This window comes from Pseudophryne corroboree, chromosome 3 (assembly GCF_028390025.1).
Source record: "Pseudophryne corroboree isolate aPseCor3 chromosome 3, aPseCor3.hap2, whole genome shotgun sequence".
Classification (NCBI taxonomy): domain Eukaryota; kingdom Metazoa; phylum Chordata; class Amphibia; order Anura; family Myobatrachidae; genus Pseudophryne; species Pseudophryne corroboree.
The window spans coordinates 14,879,808-14,900,417 of NC_086446.1; the positions used below are offsets into that span (position 1 = coordinate 14,879,808).

At 48.8% G+C, this 20,610-nt stretch overlaps 1 protein-coding gene and 1 long non-coding RNA gene across 2 annotated transcripts in view; both read right to left on the reverse strand.

The window, feature by feature from the left end:
• Positions 1-2,498, reverse strand: part of LOC135057021 (zinc finger protein 585A-like) — a 180,088-nt gene extending 177,590 nt beyond the window's left edge. Inside the window, exons 1-3 of the mRNA XM_063962884.1 lie at positions 2,424-2,498; positions 2,207-2,308; positions 1,552-2,058 (exon numbers count right to left, since the gene is read on the reverse strand). Of these exons, the coding sequence (XP_063818954.1) occupies positions 1,552-2,058; positions 2,207-2,308; positions 2,424-2,457 (643 nt within the window). The 5' untranslated portion in view covers positions 2,458-2,498. The remainder of the gene's footprint in view (positions 1-1,551; positions 2,059-2,206; positions 2,309-2,423) is intronic.
• A 6,337-nt stretch (positions 2,499-8,835) lies between these two features.
• Positions 8,836-16,334, reverse strand: LOC135057033 (uncharacterized). The gene is made up of 3 exons (XR_010244116.1): positions 16,248-16,334; positions 15,330-15,478; positions 8,836-9,022 (listed from the first exon to the last, which is right to left on the reverse strand). It is a non-coding gene; the product is annotated as an uncharacterized LOC135057033 (long non-coding RNA).
• Positions 16,335-20,610: the final 4,276 nt, after the last annotated feature.

A 20,610-nucleotide genomic window follows, 5' to 3' on the forward strand; every position in this document is an offset into this window, starting at 1 on the left:
AGGATCATATATACTGACAGCAAGATGGGGTGTCACCTGACTAGTTTTCCCATAATCTGTAATATGCACTTCACTACCAGGATAGTATACTGTGACCTCACAGCTGTATGTCACTAACACATCCATAGCATACATAATATAGCATGTAATACCATAGGCAGAGGTACTGCTAGCACACAGTATGGCTGCTGGTGACACACAGTGACATGATGTGAGGGGGAGAGCAGGAGTATAATAGGGGCTGATGGCTCCTGATGTAAGATACACCAGAGAGTGTGGGGAGGAGACTGGTCAGATCTCTGGGCTGGTAACACACAGTGACATGATGTGAGGAGAGCAGGAGTATAATAGGGGCTGATGGCTCCTGATGTATGAGATACACCAGAGAGTGTGGGGAGGAGACTGGTCAGATCTCTGGGCAGGTAACACACAGTGACATGATGTGAGGGGAGAGCAGGAGTATAATAGGGGCTGATGGCTCCTGATGTAAGATACACCAGAGAGTGTGGGGAGGAGACTGGTCAGATCTCTGGGCTGGTAACACACAGTGACATGATGTGAGGGGAGAGCAGGAGTATAATAGGGGCTGATGGCTCCTGATGTATGAGATACACCAGAGAGTGTGGGGAGGAGACTGGTCAGATCTCTGGGCTGGTAACACACAGTGACATGATGTGAGGAGGAGAGCAGGAGTATAATAGGGGCGGATGGCTCCTGATGTATGAGATACACCAGAGAGTGTGGGGAGGAGACTGGTCAGATCTCTGGGCTGGTAACACACAGTGACATGATGTGAGGGGGAGAGCAGGAGTATAATAGGGGCTGATGGCTCCTGATGTAAGATACACCAGAGAGTGTGGGGAGGAGACTGGTCAGATCTCTGGGCTGGTAACACACAGTGGCATGATGTGAGGGGGAGAGCAGGAGTATAATAGGGGCTGATGGCTCCTGATGTATGAGATACACCAGAGAGTGTGGGGAGGAGACTGGTCAGATCTCTGGGCTGGTAACACACAGTGACATGATGTGAGGGGGAGAGCAGGAGTATAATAGGGGCTGATGGCTCCTGATGTATGAGATACAACAGAGAGTGTGGGGAGGAGACTGGTCAGATCTCTGGGCTGGTAACACAGTGACATGATGTGAGGGGGAGAGCAGGAGTATAATAGGGGCTGATGGCTCCTGATGTATGAGATACACCAGAGAGTGTGGGGAGGAGACTGGTCAGATCTCTGGGCTGGTAACACACAGTGACATGATGTGAGGGGGAGAGCAGGAGTATAATAGGGGCTGATGGCTCCTGATGTATGAGATACACCAGAGAGTGTGGGGAGGAGACTGGTCAGATCTCTGGGCTGGTGACACACAGTGACATGATGTGAGGGGAGAGCAGGAGTATAATAGGGGCTGATGCTCCTGACTCCCCCACTGGCAGATATATTTTCCTCAATAGTTTGTACTGACAGAGGAGGGTGTAGGATAAGAGATTGCTGTAGTGACTGAGGAAGGAGAATATGTGACTCTTATCTGTAATAAGTGTTTATCACTCACCTGTGCTGATATCTGTAGGGATCTCCTCCTCCTTACACTGATGATCACCCCTCACATACGTCTCTTCTTCTCCCTCTATATCTTCTACCTTCATATCAGTCACATACGTCTCTTCTTCTCTGTCTGTATCTTCTGCCTTCATATCAGTCACATACGTCTCTTCTTCTCCCTCTGTATCTTCTGCCTTCATATCAGTCACATACGTCTCTTCTCCCTCTCTATCTTCTGCCTTCATATCGGTCACATACATCTCTTCTCCCTCTATATCTTCTGTCTTCATATCAGGCACACACGTCTCTTCTTCTCCCTCTATATCTTCTGCCTTCATATCAGTCACATACGTCTCTTCTTCTCCCTCTGTATCTTCTGCCTTCATATCAGTCACATACGTCTCTTCTTCTCCTTCTGTATCTTCTGCCTTCATATCAGTCACATACGTCTCTTCTTCTCCCTCTATATCTTCTGCCTTCATATCAGTCACATATGTCTCTTCTTCAGACAGACATTCTACCTAAAAAACAAAATAATGACATTTGCATACAGTCAGATTAAACGGAGGTGAAAACGTAAAATATCAGTGTATAAAACACACAGCTGCTCTACAGATCATATAGTGACAGACACTTTGGTATATGGGGAAGACCCTAAATCCCACCTACCTGATCCTCCTGTGGGATCCTGTGATTCTCCTCTGTACAATCCTGGGTATACAGAGGACGGGGACATCTCTCTGGGGTATCTCTGTTACTGGGTCCATCTGTAGGAGACACACAGTGACTGAGTACAGTGTATATATGTGATTATCAGATGTGTGTATATAGGGGCCCCCATACCTGCTCTCCCCTGTACAATACATGACGGTCTCCTCTTACCCAGTGATGTGAGGGGCCGGTGATTCTCCATCATCACGTCCTTGTATAGACCCCTGTGTTCCTCTATATACTCCTCCTCCTGCATGGAAACATAGACAGTGACATCCTGACACCTTATAGGAACCTGAAACACACAGTGATACAGTCATCACCCAGACACATCCCCTGGTGTTACTGTATAATGTCCCATTCCCAGCAGTCACCTCTCCAGTCATCACCCAGACACATCCCCTGGTGTTACTGTATAATGTCCCATTCCCAGCAGTCACCTCTCCAGTCATCACCCAGACACATCCCCTGGTGTTACTGTATAATGGTCCATTCCCAGCAGTCACCTCTCCAGTCATCACCCAGACTCATCCCCTGGTGTTACTGTATAATGCCCCATTCCCAGCAGTCACCTCTCCAGTCATCACCCAGACACACCCCCTGGTGTTACTGTATAATGCCCCATTCCCAGCAGTCACCTCTCCAGTCATCACCCAGACACGTCCCCTGGTGTTACTGTATAATGTCCCATTCCCAGCAGTCACCTCTCCAGTCATCACCCAGACATGTCCCCTGGTATTACTGTATAATGCCCCATTCCCAGCAGTCACCTCTCCAGTCATCACCCAGACACGTCCCCCGGTGTTACTGTATAATGTCCCATTCCCAGCAGTCACCTCTCCAGTCATCACCCAGACACATCCCCTGGTGTTACTGTATAATGTCCCATTCCCAGCAGTCACCTCTCCAGTCATCACCCAGACACATCCCCTGGTGTTACTGTATAATGTCCCATTCCCAGCAGTCACCTCTCCAGTCATCACCCAGACACATCCCCTGGTGTTACTGTATAATGCCCCATTCCCAGCAGTCACCTCTCCAGTCATCACCCAGACACGTCCCCTGGTGTTACTGTATAATGTCCCATTCCCAGCAGTCACCTCTCCAGTCATCACCCAGACATGTCCCCTGGTATTACTGTATAATGCCCCATTCCCAGCAGTCACCTCTCCAGTCATCACCCAGACACATTCCCTGGTGTTACTGTACAATGCCCCATTCCCAGCAGTCACCTCTCCAGTCATCACCCAGACACGTCCCCCGGTGTTACTGTATAATGTCCCATTCCCAGCAGTCACCTCTCCAGTCATCACCCAGACACATCCCCTGGTGTTACTGTATAATGCCCCATTCCCAGCAGTCACCTCTCCAGTCATCACCCAGACACGTCCCCTGGTGTTACTGTATAATGTCCCATTCCCAGCAGTCACCTCTCCAGTCATCACCCAGACATGTCCCCTGGTATTACTGTATAATGCCCCATTCCCAGCAGTCACCTCTCCAGTCATCACCCAGACACATTCCCTGGTGTTACTGTACAATGCCCCATTCCCAGCAGTCACCTCTCCAGTCATCACCCAGACACGTCCCCCGGTGTTACTGTATAATGTCCCATTCCCAGCAGTCACCTCTCCAGTCATCACCCAGACACATCCCCTGGTGTTACTGTATAATGTCCCATTCCCAGCAGTCACCTCTCCAGTCATCACCCAGACACATCCCCTGGTGTTACTGTATAATGTCCCATTCCCAGCAGTCACCTCTCCAGTCATCACCCAGACACATCCCCTGGTGTTACTGTATAATGCCCCATTCCCAGCAGTCACCTCTCCAGTCATCACCCAGACACGTCCCCTGGTGTTACTGTATAATGTCCCATTCCCAGCAGTCACCTCTCCAGTCATCACCCAGACATGTCCCCTGGTATTACTGTATAATGCCCCATTCCCAGCAGTCACCTCTCCAGTCATCACCCAGACACATTCCCTGGTGTTACTGTACAATGCCCCATTCCCAGCAGTCACCTCTCCAGTCATCACCCAGACACATCCCCTGGTGTTACTGTATAATGTCCCATTCCCAGCAGTCACCTCTCCAGTCATCACCCAGACACATCCCCTGGTGTTACTGTATAATGCCCCATTCCCAGCAGTCACCTCTCCAGTCATCACCCAGACACGTCCCCTGGTGTTACTGTATAATGTCCCATTCCCAGCAGTCACCTCTCCAGTCATCACCCAGACATGTCCCCTGGTATTACTGTATAATGCCCCATTCCCAGCAGTCACCTCTCCAGTCATCACCCAGACACATTCCCTGGTGTTACTGTACAATGCCCCATTCCCAGCAGTCACCTCTCCAGTCATCACCCAGACACGTCCCCCGGTGTTACTGTATAATGTCCCATTCCCAGCAGTCACCTCTCCAGTCATCACCCAGACACATCCCCTGGTGTTACTGTATAATGCCCCATTCCCAGCAGTCACCTCTCCAGTCATCACCCAGACACGTCCCCTGGTGTTACTGTATAATGTCCCATTCCCAGCAGTCACCTCTCCAGTCATCACCCAGACATGTCCCCTGGTATTACTGTATAATGCCCCATTCCCAGCAGTCACCTCTCCAGTCATCACCCAGACACATTCCCTGGTGTTACTGTACAATGCCCCATTCCCAGCAGTCACCTCTCCAGTCATCACCCAGACACTTCCCTCGGTGTTACTGTATAATGTCCCATTCCCAGCAGTCACCTCTCCAGTCATCACCCAGACACATCCCCTGGTGTTACTGTATAATGTCCCATTCCCAGCAGTCACCTCTCCAGTCATCACCCAGACACATCCCCTGGTGTTACTGTATAATGCCCCATTCCCAGCAGTCACCTCTCCAGTCATCACCCAGACACGTCCCCTGGTGTTACTGTATAATGTCCCATTCCCAGCAGTCACCTCTCCAGTCATCACCCAGACACATCCCCTGGTGTTACTGTATAATGCCCCATTCCCAGCAGTCACCTCTCCAGTCATCACCCAGACACGTCCCCTGGTGTTACTGTATAATGTCCCATTCCCAGCAGTCACCTCTCCAGTCATCACCCAGACATGTCCCCTGGTATTACTGTATAATGCCCCATTCCCAGCAGTCACCTCTCCAGTCATCACCCAGACACATTCCCTGGTGTTACTGTACAATGCCCCATTCCCAGCAGTCACCTCTCCAGTCATCACCCAGACACGTCCCCCGGTGTTACTGTATAATGTCCCATTCCCAGCAGTCACCTCTCCAGTCATCACCCAGACACATCCCCTGGTGTTACTGTATAATGCCCCATTCCCAGCAGTCACCTCTCCAGTCATCACCCAGACACGTCCCCTGGTGTTACTGTATAATGCCCCATTCCCAGCAGTCACCTCTCCAGTCATCACCCAGACACGTCCCCTGGTGTTACTGTATAATGTCCCATTCCCAGCAGTCACCTCTCCAGTCATCACCCAGACATGTCCCCTGGTATTACTGTATAATGCCCCATTCCCAGCAGTCACCTCTCCAGTCATCACCCAGACACATTCCCTGGTGTTACTGTACAATGCCCCATTCCCAGCAGTCACCTCTCCAGTCATCACCCAGACACATCCCCTGGTGTTACTGTATAATGTCCCATTCCCAGCAGTCACCTCTCCAGTCATCACCCAGACACATCCCCTGGTGTTACTGTATAATGCCCCATTCCCAGCAGTCACCTCTCCAGTCATCACCCAGACACGTCCCCTGGTGTTACTGTATAATGTCCCATTCCCAGCAGTCACCTCTCCAGTCATCACCCAGACATGTCCCCTGGTATTACTGTATAATGCCCCATTCCCAGCAGTCACCTCTCCAGTCATCACCCAGACACATTCCCTGGTGTTACTGTACAATGCCCCATTCCCAGCAGTCACCTCTCCAGTCATCACCCAGACACGTCCCCCGGTGTTACTGTATAATGTCCCATTCCCAGCAGTCACCTCTCCAGTCATCACCCAGACACATCCCCTGGTGTTACTGTATAATGCCCCATTCCCAGCAGTCACCTCTCCAGTCATCACCCAGACACGTCCCCTGGTGTTACTGTATAATGTCCCATTCCCAGCAGTCACCTCTCCAGTCATCACCCAGACACATTCCCTGGTGTTACTGTACAATGCCCCATTCCCAGCAGTCACCTCTCCAGTCATCACCCAGACACTTCCCTCGGTGTTACTGTATAATGTCCCATTCCCAGCAGTCACCTCTCCAGTCATCACCCAGACACATTCCCTAGTGTTACTGTATAATGCCCCATTCCCAGCAGTCACCTCTCCAGTCATCACCCAGACACGTCCCCTGGTGTTACTGTATAATGTCCCATTCCCAGCAGTCACCTCTCTAGTCATCACCCAGACACATCCCCTGGTGTTACTGTATAATGTCCCATTCCCAGCAGTCACCTCTCCAGTCATCACCCAGACACATCCCCTGGTGTTACTGTATAATGTCCCATTCCCAGCAGTCACCTCTCCAGTCATCACCCAGACATGTCCCCTGGTATTACTGTATAATGCCCCATTCCCAGCAGTCACCTCTCCAGTCATCACCCAGACACATTCCCTGGTATTACTGTATAATGCCCCATTCCCAGCAGTCACCTCTCCAGTCATCACCCAGACACATTCCCTGGTGTTACTGTACAATGCCCCATTCCCAGCAGTCACCTCTCCAGTCATCACCCAGACACGTCCCCCGGTGTTACTGTATAATGTCCCATTCCCAGCAGTCACCTCTCCAGTCATCACCCAGACACATCCCCTGGTGTTACTGTATAATGTCCCATTCCCAGCAGTCACCTCTCCAGTCATCACCCAGACACATCCCCTGGTGTTACTGTATAATGTCCCATTCCCAGCAGTCACCTCTCCAGTCATCACCCAGACACATCCCCTGGTGTTACTGTATAATGCCCCATTCCCAGCAGTCACCTCTCCAGTCATCACCCAGACACGTCCCCTGGTGTTACTGTATAATGTCCCATTCCCAGCAGTCACCTCTCCAGTCATCACCCAGACACATCCCCTGGTGTTACTGTATAATGCCCCATTCCCAGCAGTCACCTCTCCAGTCATCACCCAGACACGTCCCCTGGTGTTACTGTATAATGTCCCATTCCCAGCAGTCACCTCTCCAGTCATCACCCAGACATGTCCCCTGGTATTACTGTATAATGCCCCATTCCCAGCAGTCACCTCTCCAGTCATCACCCAGACACATCCCCTGGTGTTACTGTACAATGCCCCATTCCCAGCAGTCACCTCTCCAGTCATCACCTAGACACATCCCCTGGTGTTACTGTATAATGCCCCATTCCCAGCAGTCACCTCTCCAGTCATCACCCAGACATGTCCCCTGGTATTACTGTATAATGCCCCATTCCCAGCAGTCACCTCTCCAGTCATCACCCAGACACATTCCCTGGTGTTACTGTACAATGCCCCATTCCCAGCAGTCACCTCTCCAGTCATCACCCAGACACGCCCCCCGGTGTTACTGTATAATGTCCCATTCCCAGCAGTCACCTCTCCAGTCATCACCCAGACACATCCCCTGGTGTTACTGTATAATGCCCCATTCCCAGCAGTCACATCTCCAGTCATCACCCAGACACGTCCCCTGGTGTTACTGTATAATGTCCCATTCCCAGCAGTCACCTCTCCAGTCATCACCCAGACATGTCCCCTGGTATTACTGTATAATGCCCCATTCCCAGCAGTCACCTCTCCAGTCATCACCCAGACACATCCCCTGGTGTTACTGTATAATACCCCATTCCCAGCAGTCACCTCTCCAGTCATCACCCAGACATGTCCCCTGGTATTACTGTATAATGCCCCATTCCCAGCAGTCACCTCTCCAGTCATCACCCAGACACATTCCCTGGTGTTACTGTACAATGCCCCATTCCCAGCAGTCACCTCTCCAGTCATCACCTAGACACATCCCCTGGTGTTACTGTATAATGCCCCATTCCCAGCAGTCACCTCTCCAGTCATCACCCAGACACATCCCCCGATGTTACTATATAATGTCCCATTCCCAGCAGTCACCTCTCCAGTCATCACCCAGACACATTCCCTGGTGTTACTGTACAATGCCCCATTCCCAGCAGTCACCTCTCCAGTCATCACCTAGACACATCCCCTGGTGTTACTGTATAATGCCCCATTCCCAGCAGTCACCTCTCCAGTCATCACCCAGACACATCCCCCGATGTTACTATATAATGTCCCATTCCCAGCAGTCACCTCTCCAGTCATCACCCAGACACATTCCCTGGTGTTACTGTACAATGCCCCATTCCCAGCAGTCACCTCTCCAGTCATCACCTAGACACATCCCCTGGTGTTACTGTATAATGCCCCATTCCCAGCAGTCACCTCTCCAGTCATCACCCAGACATGTCCCCTGGTATTACTGTATAATGCCCCATTCCCAGCAGTCACCTCTCCAGTCATCACCCAGACACATTCCCTGGTGTTACTGTACAATGTCCCATTCCCAGCAGTCACCTCTCCAGTCAGCAGCTGAATGATCTTGTGGGTGAGTTTCAGGATCTTCTGGTCATTGTGTCTCTCATGTATCAGTGAGCGAGGTGGAGGCACCGTGATGTGGCTCTGGGTCCTGCTCAGTCCTCCTGACACATGGTGATGGCTGCTGGGTGATTCACATTCACTGGATGTCTTCCTCACTACTGTGTAATCCTGTGTATTGGGGACGACATCAATGAAAAGTTGAATTAATCTCCACCTAAATGGGGCTGATTATTCGGGTGTTCATGGTGCATAATATACAAGGGGAGTCTATTTTTTATAAATATGTTTTCATTGACTCTGAAACGTATTGAACAAAAGATGAAAGAGATGAAAAGACGGAGATAACAGGCAGAGGAAGACAGCAGGGACATAAGTAACATTCTCCTCGTTTCCTCCCACACTCTAAGTAAATACAGGTAGGTTAATTGTCTCCCAATGAGAAATGAACCCTGGTGTGTAAGTGTGTGTATGTACATGTGTTTAGTGCAGACTGGATGGGTCAGGTGGTTCTTATCTGTCATCACATTCTATGATCCTATGATTGGGTAGTGTGGAACCGGCAGGAAAACAACAGGCGTTAGGCTCCGCACTCCACAACCCCTTCCCTATATAATACCTGCACACTCCACCTGGCCTTCAGTTTCATATTCTAACAAAGCGTATGAACCCTCAGGAATAATACAAACAGCAATTGTCACAATAGAAGACGACAGGGTGGGAGCGCAGTGCCCCCCAGCTGGATTATGAGGAGTACCAACTCAAGTTTCCTCATTCATCCACGATGGGGAATAAAATATACGTTATGGTAAGAACTTACCGTTGATAACAGTATTTCTCCATGTCCACAGGATAACAATGGGATATGATGAAGTAACAGCTGGTTTGCACCAATCGGTCAAAGTTTTTCGGCCTCCCAGCATGCAACGGGCCCGTCCATATATCCCCGCCTCCTGGCTCAGGCAAATCAGTTGTATTCCAAAGCTCAAGGCAGGAACGTCATAGATAGCCCTAATCAGGCGAGAAGAACACACATGCACACCCTTCCGTACAAGAAGGAAGAGGTTAGTGAGTAAAAAGATCCTCAAATAAGGTGCGTCAGGGTGGCATCCCTGTGGATCCTGTGGACTTAGGAGAAATACCGTTATCAACGGTAAGTTCTTACCATAACGTATATTTCTACGGCAGGGTCCATAGGTTACCCTCAGGATAACAATGGGATTTCGCAAAGCAATTTAGTGGTGGGGACGCTCCTGATTGGACATGAGAATCCTTCGCCCGAATTCAGCGTCATGAGAGGCAAAGGAATCCACGGCATAATGTCTAATGAATGTGCTAATGGAAGACCATGTGGCTGCCTTACATATCTGTTCTGCTGACCATGATGGATCTACCTTACGAGTAGAGTGAGCAGAGACAACAGCCTGAGAATATGCTTCTGAAATCATCATCCGAAGCCACCTTGCCAGTGTCTGCTTATCAGCAAGCCATCCTCTCTTGTGAAATCCGTAGAGAACGGAGAGAGAATCTGTCTTTCTGATGGCACTGGTACGATCCACGTACATCCTTAAGGCACGGACCACGTCCAGCGATGCATCTCCCACAGAAAGGCCCAATACCTGAAAAAGCCAGGACTACAATTTCTTCATTAAGGTGGAATTCAGACACCACCTTAGGAAGATACCCAGATCTAGTTCTGAGAACCGCTCTATCTGGATAAAAAAAATAAGAATTTACTTACCGATAATTCTATTTCTCGTAGTCCGTAGTGGATGCTGGGGACTCCGTAAGGACCATGGGGAATAGCGGCTCCGCAGGAGACTGGGCACAAAAGTAAAAGCTTTAGGACTACCTGGTGTGCACTGGCTCCTCCCCCATGACCCTCCTCCAAGCCTCAGTTAGGATACTGTGCCCGGACGAGCGTACACAATAAGGAAGGATTTTGAATCCCGGGTAAGACTCATACCAGCCACACCAATCACACCGTATAACTTGTGATCTAAACCCAGTTAACAGCATGATAACAGAGGAGCCTCTAGAAAAGATGGCTCACTACAGCAATAACCCGATTTTTGGTAACAATAACTATGTACCAGTATTGCAGACAATCCGCACTTGGGATGGGCGCCCAGCATCCACTACGGACTACGAGAAATAGAATTATCGGTAAGTAAATTCTTATTTTCTCTGACGTCCTAGTGGATGCTGGGGACTCCGTAAGGACCATGGGGATTATACCAAAGCTCCCAAACGGGCGGGAGAGTGCGGATGACTCTGCAGCACCAAATGAGAGAACTCCAGGTCCTCCTCAGCCAGGGTATCGAATTTGTAGAATTTTACAAACGTATTTGCTCCTGACCAATTAGCTGCTCGGCAAAGTTGTAAAGCCGAGACCCCTCGGGCAGCCGCCCAAGATGAGCCCACCTTCCTTGTGGAGTGGGCATTTACAGATTTTTGGCTGTGGCAGGCCTGCCACAGAATGTGCAAGCTGAATTGTACTACAAATCCAACGAGCAATAGTCTGCTTAGAAGCAGGAGCACCCAACTTGTTGGGTGCATACAGGATAAACAGCGAGTCAGATTTTCTGACTCCAGCCATCCTGGAAACATATATTTTCCAGGTCCTGACAACGTCTAGCAACTTGGAGTCCTCCAAGTCCCTAGTAGCCGCAGGCACCACAATAGGTTGGTTCAGGTGAAACGCTGAAACTACCTTAGGGAGAAACTGAGGACGAGTCCTCAATTTCGCCCTGTCCGAATGGAAAATCAGATAAGGGCTTTTACAGGATAAAGCCGCCAATTCTGACACGCGCCTGGCCCAGGCCCGGGCCAACAGCATGACCACTTTCCATGTGAGATATTTTAACTCCACAGATTTAAGTGGTTCAAACCAATGTGACTTTTGGAACCCCAAAACTACATTGAGACCCCAAGGTGCCACTGGAGGCACAAAAGTAGGCTGTATATACAGTACCCCTTTTTCAAACGTCTGAACTTCAGGAACTGAAGCTAGTTCTTTTTGGAAGAAAATTGACAGGGCCGAAATTTGAAACTTAATGGACCCAAATTTCAGGCCCATAGACACTCCTGCTTGCAGGAAATGTAGGAATTGACCCAGTTGAAATTCCTCCGTCGGGCCTTACTGGCCTCGCACCACGCAACATATATTTTCGCCAAATGCGGTGATAATGTTTTGCGGTTACATCCTTCCTGGCTTTGATCAGGATAGGGATGACTTCATCCGGAATGCCTTTTCCCCTCAGGATCCGGCGTTCAACCGCCATGCCGTCAAACGCAGCCGCGTTAAGTCTTGGAACAGACAGGGTCCTTGCTGGAGCAGGTCCCTTCTTAGAGGTAGAGGCCACGGATCCTCCGTGAGCATCTCTTGAAGTTCTGGTTACCAAGTCCTTCTTGGCCAATCCGGAGCCACGAATATAGTGCTTACTCCTCTCCATCTTATAATTCTCAGTACCTTGGGTATGAGAGGCAGAGGAGGGAACACATACACTGACCGGTACACCCACGGTGTTACCAGAGCGTCTACAGCTATTGCCTGAGGGTCCCTTGACCTGGCACAATACCTGCCGAGTTTTTCCCAACGGTTTATAATCATGTGGAAGACTTCTGGGTGAAGTCCCCACTCTCCCGGGTGGAGGTCGTGTCTGCTTCCCAGTTGTCCACTCCCGGAATGACTACTGCTGACAGTGCTATCACATGATTTTCCGCCCAGCGAAGAATCCTTGCAGCTTCTGCCATTGCCCTCCTGCTTCTTGTGCCACCCTGTCTGTTTACGTGGGTGACTGCCGTGATGTTGTCCGACTGGATCAACACCGGCTGACCTTGAAGCAGAGGTCTTGCTAAGCTTAGAGCATTGTAAATGGCCCTTAGCTTCAGGATATTTATGTGAAGTGATGTCTCCAGGCTTGACCATAAGCCCTGGAAATTCCTTCCTAATTTAAACTTTTACTCTAAGCAGCTCAGGAGAGCCACCTAGATTGCACCCTTCTCGTTCGGGCACAAAAATCTAACTGAGGCTTGGAGGAGGGTCATAGGGGGAGGAGCCAGTGCACACCAGGTAGTCCTAAAGCTTTTACTTTTGTGCCCAGTCTCCCGCGGAGCCGCTATTCCCCATGGTCCTTACGGAGTCCCCAGCATCCACTAGGACGTCAGAGAAAATCAGGAATGTGGAACAACCTGACAATGCCCCTAAATCTGATACTCTTCTAGCTGACGCCATAGCCAGTAGAAAGAGAACTTTAGCTGTCAACCATTTAAGATCTACTTTATTAAATGGTTCAAATGGGGCAACTTGAAGGGCTGTCAAGACTAAACTTCAGTCCCAAGGCACTGTAGGAGGAACAAAAGGAGGTTGAATGCACAGCATTCCCTGGAAAAAAGTACGCACATCCTGTAAATTTGCAATTTTCTTTTGTAACCATACAGTCAATGCCGACACTTGCACTTTCAAGGAAGCCACCTTCAAACCTTTATCCAAACCTGTCTGAAGGAATGCTAAGACCCTGGAAACTCTAAAAGACTTAGGGTCCATTACTGTCTGTTGCAGATGACATAGGAGCAATTTCTGCGACTGTGCCAGGATTAAAAGATCGTCGAGGTATGGAACAATTCTTATCCCCTGCTGGCGGAGATAAGCTGCCATTACCCCCATAATCTTGGTAAATACTCTGGGGGCTGTGGCTAACCCAAAGGGTAGGGCCTGGAACTGAAAATGCTGTTGGAGGATAGCAAACCTGAGATAATACTGATGGGACAGTGCTATAGGAACATGTAGGTAAGCATCCTGTATATCCAGGGATGCCATATAATCCCCTGGCTCCATGGCCAAAATTTTGGAACGTAAAATCTCCATGTGAAACCGAGGTACCCAAATGTATTTGTCCAGAACTTTGAGATTGACAATGCTCCAAAATGACCCATTTGGCTTCTGAACTTTAAACAGGTTGGAGTAAAAACCCTGTCCTCGTTGTGCAGGGGGAACTGGAATGATTACTCCTGACTGAAGCAATTTCTGAACTGCCTCTTGCAAAGCCCTGGCCTTCTTCTCTACCCAAGATGGGCTGGTACAAAAAAAAACCACTTCGAGGTGGGTGCTTCTTGAAGGCAAAAGCATAACCTAGAGACACCGCTTTCTGCACCCAGGCATCTGTCGTAGAAGTCGGCCCCTCACCCTGGATTCCCCCAGGTGGAGGCCGCACCATCAGGCTGATGGTTTATTATCTGTTTTACCAAGCGGTCCTCTGGTAGCCCTGAGTGGGATTCGAGCACCGGTCTGCATGGTTTATACTATGGGGCATTAGTCCACTAGGCCATGAGAGCTATACTATTGGGCCGTTGGTTTTACAATTCTAAATACTCTTTATAGCTAAAGAAATTCTGAATAAGTCCTATGTCTCTCGTTATAGGTACTAATGTATATAACATGTATTTATATTGTTATTCCATCTAGTTTGAGTGTTGCCATTTGGTTATATATGCTGTACTTATGTCCATTGGTGTACAATTCCTATGTATATTCGCAAAAGTTTGGTGCCTAATTAGGCATATGAACGCTAATTGTTATCATTTATTATACTCACCCGTGAACAAGTAATTAGATAGCTGCACGGATTGGTCATCCTTGCTTTAAAAAGAATCGTCTCAGCACAGATGAAACCGTTGTTGGGGTTATCGGAGAAACGCGTTAAGGACCCGCTACGCTGCTGATAATAGCTTCTGCACGGCACTTATCCACCGCCATAGCCAGAGCCGTCTCACCAGTGGCACCCGCTACAGCCGTCTGGCCGAGAGTTGTGCCCTCCTTCACACACCGAGCTAATACCGCCGCTCCCACACCGAAATTACGGACCCTGTGTGCGGATCATCGGTCTCGCTGAGACCACACTGGAACCAGTGGTGAGCTAACAAATCTCTAGGCGGATGGGGAGGTGGTAGCAAAGCGCACTCTCCACGGCCACAGCTCAGCTTAACAGCTATTCTAAAAGCATTTGAATTCAATTCACAATAAAACTCTCTTGAGATTCATTAATGTGTGCTGTGAGTACTCAGTGGACTACCATTCTGTATATGGACTGACTGTTGGTCTATTAGGTGATTCTAAAAAGAAACATGCTACACCGTGCTTTAATATCAGCAGTGTTATTCATTGTTCTTATATATATGTTTTTTTAATATTTCAACATTTTATATTATTAATACATTGTCTGAGACAAATACATATTTTAAATAATCGCTCTCTTGTGCTATCTTAGTGTCATAGTTTTCCTATTACTATAGATATAAGTGATGTCACTGTGACGCTCCCAGATCCCCTCACCTCCCCAGTCATGTCCCTGTATTATTACTATAGATATGTGATGTCACTGTGATGCTCCCAGATCCCCTCACCTTCCCAGTCATGTCCCTGTATTATTATTATAGATATAAGTGATGTCACTGTGACGCTCCCAGACCCACTCACCTCTCCAGTCAGCAGGTAGATGATCTCCAGGGTGATATTTATTATCCTCTCAGTCCTGAGACTCCCGGACGTGTCCATGCTTAGTGATAGATAAGAATACAGAACGTGTGACGTGTAATAATGACTCTGGTTCCTCACAGCTGGAGTGTCTAGGAATAAATATAATACATATAACACATATCACAGAGAACACATGTAACACAGATACATGCCAATCCATGACAAGTCAGCCCCCCCCCCTGCGCCAGTGATCCCTGGTTGGCGTCTCTCAGAGGTTCCTGTAACCCATAAGGCTCCTCAGAGTCACAAAGCCCTATACGGTACGTGCAAGGGGACACGGTACACTAATTTGGGTTCCTGGTCATGTTACATAGAAAATGACAACAAAAACAGAAAAAAAAATTCAGGTCTACTCTTTGATTCATAACCAGGGGAGAGTACACAGGAGAGCAGACAGGGTGTAGATGTGGGGAGAGGGGAAATAAAGTAGGAAATCTGGGTGTACAGCGGAGGGTGACCACTCATTACTGTTATTATTACTCTGCTGCTATAGTAACAGGACACCACATGCCGCTCTACCTGCATCATAATAATAACAACAACAGGACACCACAGACTGCCACCCCTGTATAATAACAGGACACCACATGCTGCTCCACCTGCATAATAACAGGACACCACAATCGGATCCCTCTGTATAATAACAACAACAACAACAGGGCTGCTCCCTCTGTATAATAAAAATAACAGGACACCACAGACCACTCCACCTGTATAATAATGATAACAACAGGACACCTCAGGCTGCTCCCCCTGTATAATAATAACAGTACAGCACAGGCTGCTCCCCCTTTATAATAATAATACTAATAACAGGACACCACAGGCTGCTCCCCATGTATAGTAAGACGCCATTACCTGATCACGACGGACACTGGGAGGCTGCAGCAGGCGATGAAAACTCACGTCCGGTGTGTGGAACTCAATGACCGGAAGTAGGGTGGAACGCACAGGCCCGAAGTAGGGTATGATTGGCACAGGCTGCTTCCTGGTGACTGGCCCCTCCCCTCCTACATCCAGGCCACAGAACCACCCTCTTTAAGGACTACTACCATACATGTCCTCAGTGCAGGAGGACGGCGGCCATTTTCTTGTAGACCAGTCGGGCAGCAGCAATAGGTTCCCTGGCCGTGTAGTGACGTCAGGAGCGGCGGCCATTTCCCCCTGGTCTGAGCTCCGCTTTCCTTCTATCAATCCCACAAGGCAGCAGGAGCAGAGAGCAGCCATTGCTGTGTCTGGCAGCAGGTAATGATATTATTATTATTATTATTATTATTAATAATATTCTATAGGCTGAGCAGCTCTGGTGTCAGGTTCTGTACTACAGGGGGAGCAGCCTCTGGTGCCTTGTTATAGTGCAGCTGGAGCAGCCTCTGGTGCTGCATTAAGCTAAAAGGAGTGGATGGGTGCAGCAAGTTGGCGCCAATTTGCTGCACCCATCCACTCCTTTTAGCTTTGTCCAATTTTGGGTTTTTGAGGATTAATACAGGGGTGTCAGAAAGAGGCAGCAGATTACAAGGAGCGCCCTATATGTTCTCCCCAACTTTCTTCTGTTCAAAAAATTGTTCTAATCTCTGGTGCTGCATTATCACTGCACAGGTGTCTGACACTCTAGTGTCCTATTACTGTAATACAGGTGGCACAGGCCTCGCTGTCACCGTAATACAGGTGGCGCAGACACCGCCGTTACCGTAATACAGGTAGCACAGACCCTGCCGTTACCGTAATATAGGTGGTGCCTATACTGTATTACAGATGGTGTAGACTTCTTCTCTACCGTAATATAGGTGGCGCTCACCCCGCAGTTACCGTAATACAGGTGGCGCAGTAGTACCCGCTGTTACTGTAATACAGGTGGCGCAGACTTCTCTACCGTAATATAGGTGGCGCTCACCCCCCCCCCCGTTACCGTAATACAGGTGGCGCAGTACCCGCTGTTACTGTATTACAGGTGGCGCAGACTTCTCCGTTACCGTAATATAGGTGTCTCTCACCCCGCCGTTACCGTAATACAGGTGGCGCAAATGCTGCCGTTACCGTAATACAGGTAGCACAGATCCTGACTTTACTGTAATACAGGTGGCGCAGACCTCCAATGTTACTGTAATACATGTGGCGCAGACCCCGCCGTTACTGTAATTCTATACACGGGACATTACATTCTGTGTTGTCCTACTCTACACGGGGAGTAGCCTGTGGCATCTTCCTATTCAGGGGGAGCAGCCTGCCGTCATAGTATACAGGGAAGTGGCCTATGTTTTCATAATATACAGGGGTAGCATCCTGTGCTGTCATAGTATACAGGAGGAGCAGCTTGTGTTATCATAATATACAGGGGAGTGGACTGTGCTGTCATAGTATACAGGAGGAGCGGCCTGTGTTGTCATAATATACAGGGGAGCGACCTGTGCTGTCATAGTATACAGGAGGAGCGGCCTGTGTTGTCATAATATACAGGAGGAGCGACCTGTGCTGTCATAGTATACAGGAGGAGCAGCGTGTATTGTCATAATATGCAGGGGGAGTGGCCTGTGTTGTCATAATATACAAGGGGAGCGGCCTGTGTTCTCATAATATGCAAGGGTAGCATCTTGTATTGTCCTAGTATGCAGGGGGAGTTGCCTGTGTTTTCATAATATAGAGGGGTAGCATCCTGTCCTGTCATAGTATACAGGGGGAGCGCCTGTGTTGTCATAGTATACAGGAGGAGCGGCATATATTGTCAGAATATAATCAGGGGGAGCGGCCTGTGTTTTCATAATATAAAGAGGTAGCATACAGGGGTAGTATACAGTGGGAGCGGCCTGTGTTGTCATAATATGCAAGGGTAGCATCCTGTATTGTCATAGTATACAGGAGGAGCGGCCTGTGTTTTCATAATATAGAGGGGTATTATCTTGTGCTGTCATAATATTCAGGGGGAGCGGCCTGTGTTGTCATAGTATACAGGAGGAGCAGCGTATATTTGTCATAATATGCAGGGGGAGTGGCCTGTGTTGTCATAATATACAGGGGGAGCGGCCTGTGTTCTCATAATATGCAGGGGTAGCATCTTGTATTGTCCTAGTATGCAGGAGGAGCGGCCTGTGTTTTCATAATATACAGGGGTAGCATCCTGTCCTGTCATAGTATATAGGGGGAGTGGCCTGTGTTGCCATAGTATACAGGGGTAGCATCCTGTGCCGTCATAGTATACAGGGGGAATGGCCTGTGTTGTCATAATATATAGGGGTAGCATCCTGTGCTGTCATAGCATTCAGGGGTAGTGGCCTGTGTTGTCCTAGTATACAGGAGGAACGGCGTGTATTGTCATAATATACAGGGGGAGCGGCCTGTGTTTTCATAATATACAAGGGTAGCATCCTGTGCTGTCATAGTATACAGGAGGAGTGGCGTGTATTGTCATAATATACAGGGGGAGCGGCCTGTGTTTTCATAATATACAGGGGTAGCATCCTGTGCTGTCATAGTATTCAGGGGGAGTGGCCTATGTTGTCATAATATACAGGGGTAGCAACCTGTGATGTCATAGTATACAGGAGGAGCGGCCTGTGTAGTCATAATATAGAGGTAGCCTCCTGTGATGTCATGGTATACAGGGGGAGCTGTCTCTGCTGTCATAGTATACAGGGGGAGCTGCCTGTGTTGTCATAATATATAGGGGTACATCCTGTGCTGTCATAGTATATAGGGGGATTGGCCTGTGTTGCCATAGTATACAGGGGTAGCATCCTGTGCCGTCATAGTATACAGGGGGAATGGCCTGTGTTGTCATAATATATAGGGGTAGCATCCTGTGCTGTCATAGCATTCAGGGGTAGTGGCCTGTGTTGTCATAATATACAGGGGGAGCGGCCTGTGTTGTCATAATATACAGGGGTAACATCCTGTGCTGTCATAGTATACAGGGGGAGCGGCCTGTGTTGTCATAATATACAGGGGTAACATCCTGTGCCGTCATAGTATACAGGGGGAATGGCCTGTGTTGTCATAATATATAGGGGTAGCATCCTGTGCTGTCATAGCATTCAGGGGTAGTGGCCTGTGTTGTCATAATATACAGGGGGAGCGGCCTGTGTTGTCATAATATATAGGGGTAGCATCCTGTGCTGTCATAGTATATAGGGGGAGTGGCCTGTGTTGCCATAGTATACAGGGGTAGCATCCTGTGCCGTCATAGTATACAGGGGGAATGGCCTGTGTTGTCATAATATATAGGGGTAGCATCCTGTGCTGTCATAGCATTCAGGGGTAGTGGCCTGTGTTGTCATAATATATAGGGGGAGCGGCCTGTGTTTTCATAATATACAAGGGTAGCATCCTGTGCTGTCATAGTATACAGGAGGAGTGGCGTGTATTGTCATAATATACAGGGGGAGCGGCCTGTGTTTTCATAATATACAGGGGTAGCATCCTGTGCTGTCATAGTATTCAGGGGGAGTGGCCTATGTTGTCATAATATACAGGGGTAGCAACCTGTGATGTCATAGTATACAGGAGGAGCGGCCTGTGTAGTCATAATATAGAGGTAGCATCCTGTGATGTTATGGTATACAGGGGGAGTTGTCTCTGCTGTCATAATATACAGGGGTAGTATCCTGTGCTGTCATAGTATACAGGGGGAGTGGCCTGTGTTTTCATAATATACAAGGGTAGCATCCTGTGCTGTCATAGTATACAGGGGGAGCGGCCTGTATTGTCATAATATATAGGGATAGCATCCTGTGCTGTCATAGCATTCAGGGGGAGTGGCCTGTGTTGTCATAGTATGCAGGAGGAGCGGCGTGTATTGTCATAATATACAGGGGTAGCATCCTGTGCTGTCATTGTGTACAGGGGAAGTGGCCTCTGTTCTCATAATATACAGGGGAGCGGCCTGTGCAGTCATAGTATACAGGGGGAGTGGCCTGTGTTCTCATAATATACAGGGGTAGCATCCTGTGCTGTCATAGTATACAGGGGGAGCGGCCTGTGTTCTCATAATATAGATGGGAGCAGCCTGTGCTGTCATAGTACACAGGAGGAGCAGCGTGTATTGTCCTAATATACAGGGGGAGCTGCCTGTGTTGTCATAATATACAGGGGTAGCATCCTGTGCTGTCATAGTATAAAGGGGGAGAGGCCTGTGTTATCATAATATACAGGGGTAGCATCCTGTGCTGTCATAGTATAAAGGGGAGAGGCCTGTGTTGTCATAATATACAGGGGTAGCATCCTGTGC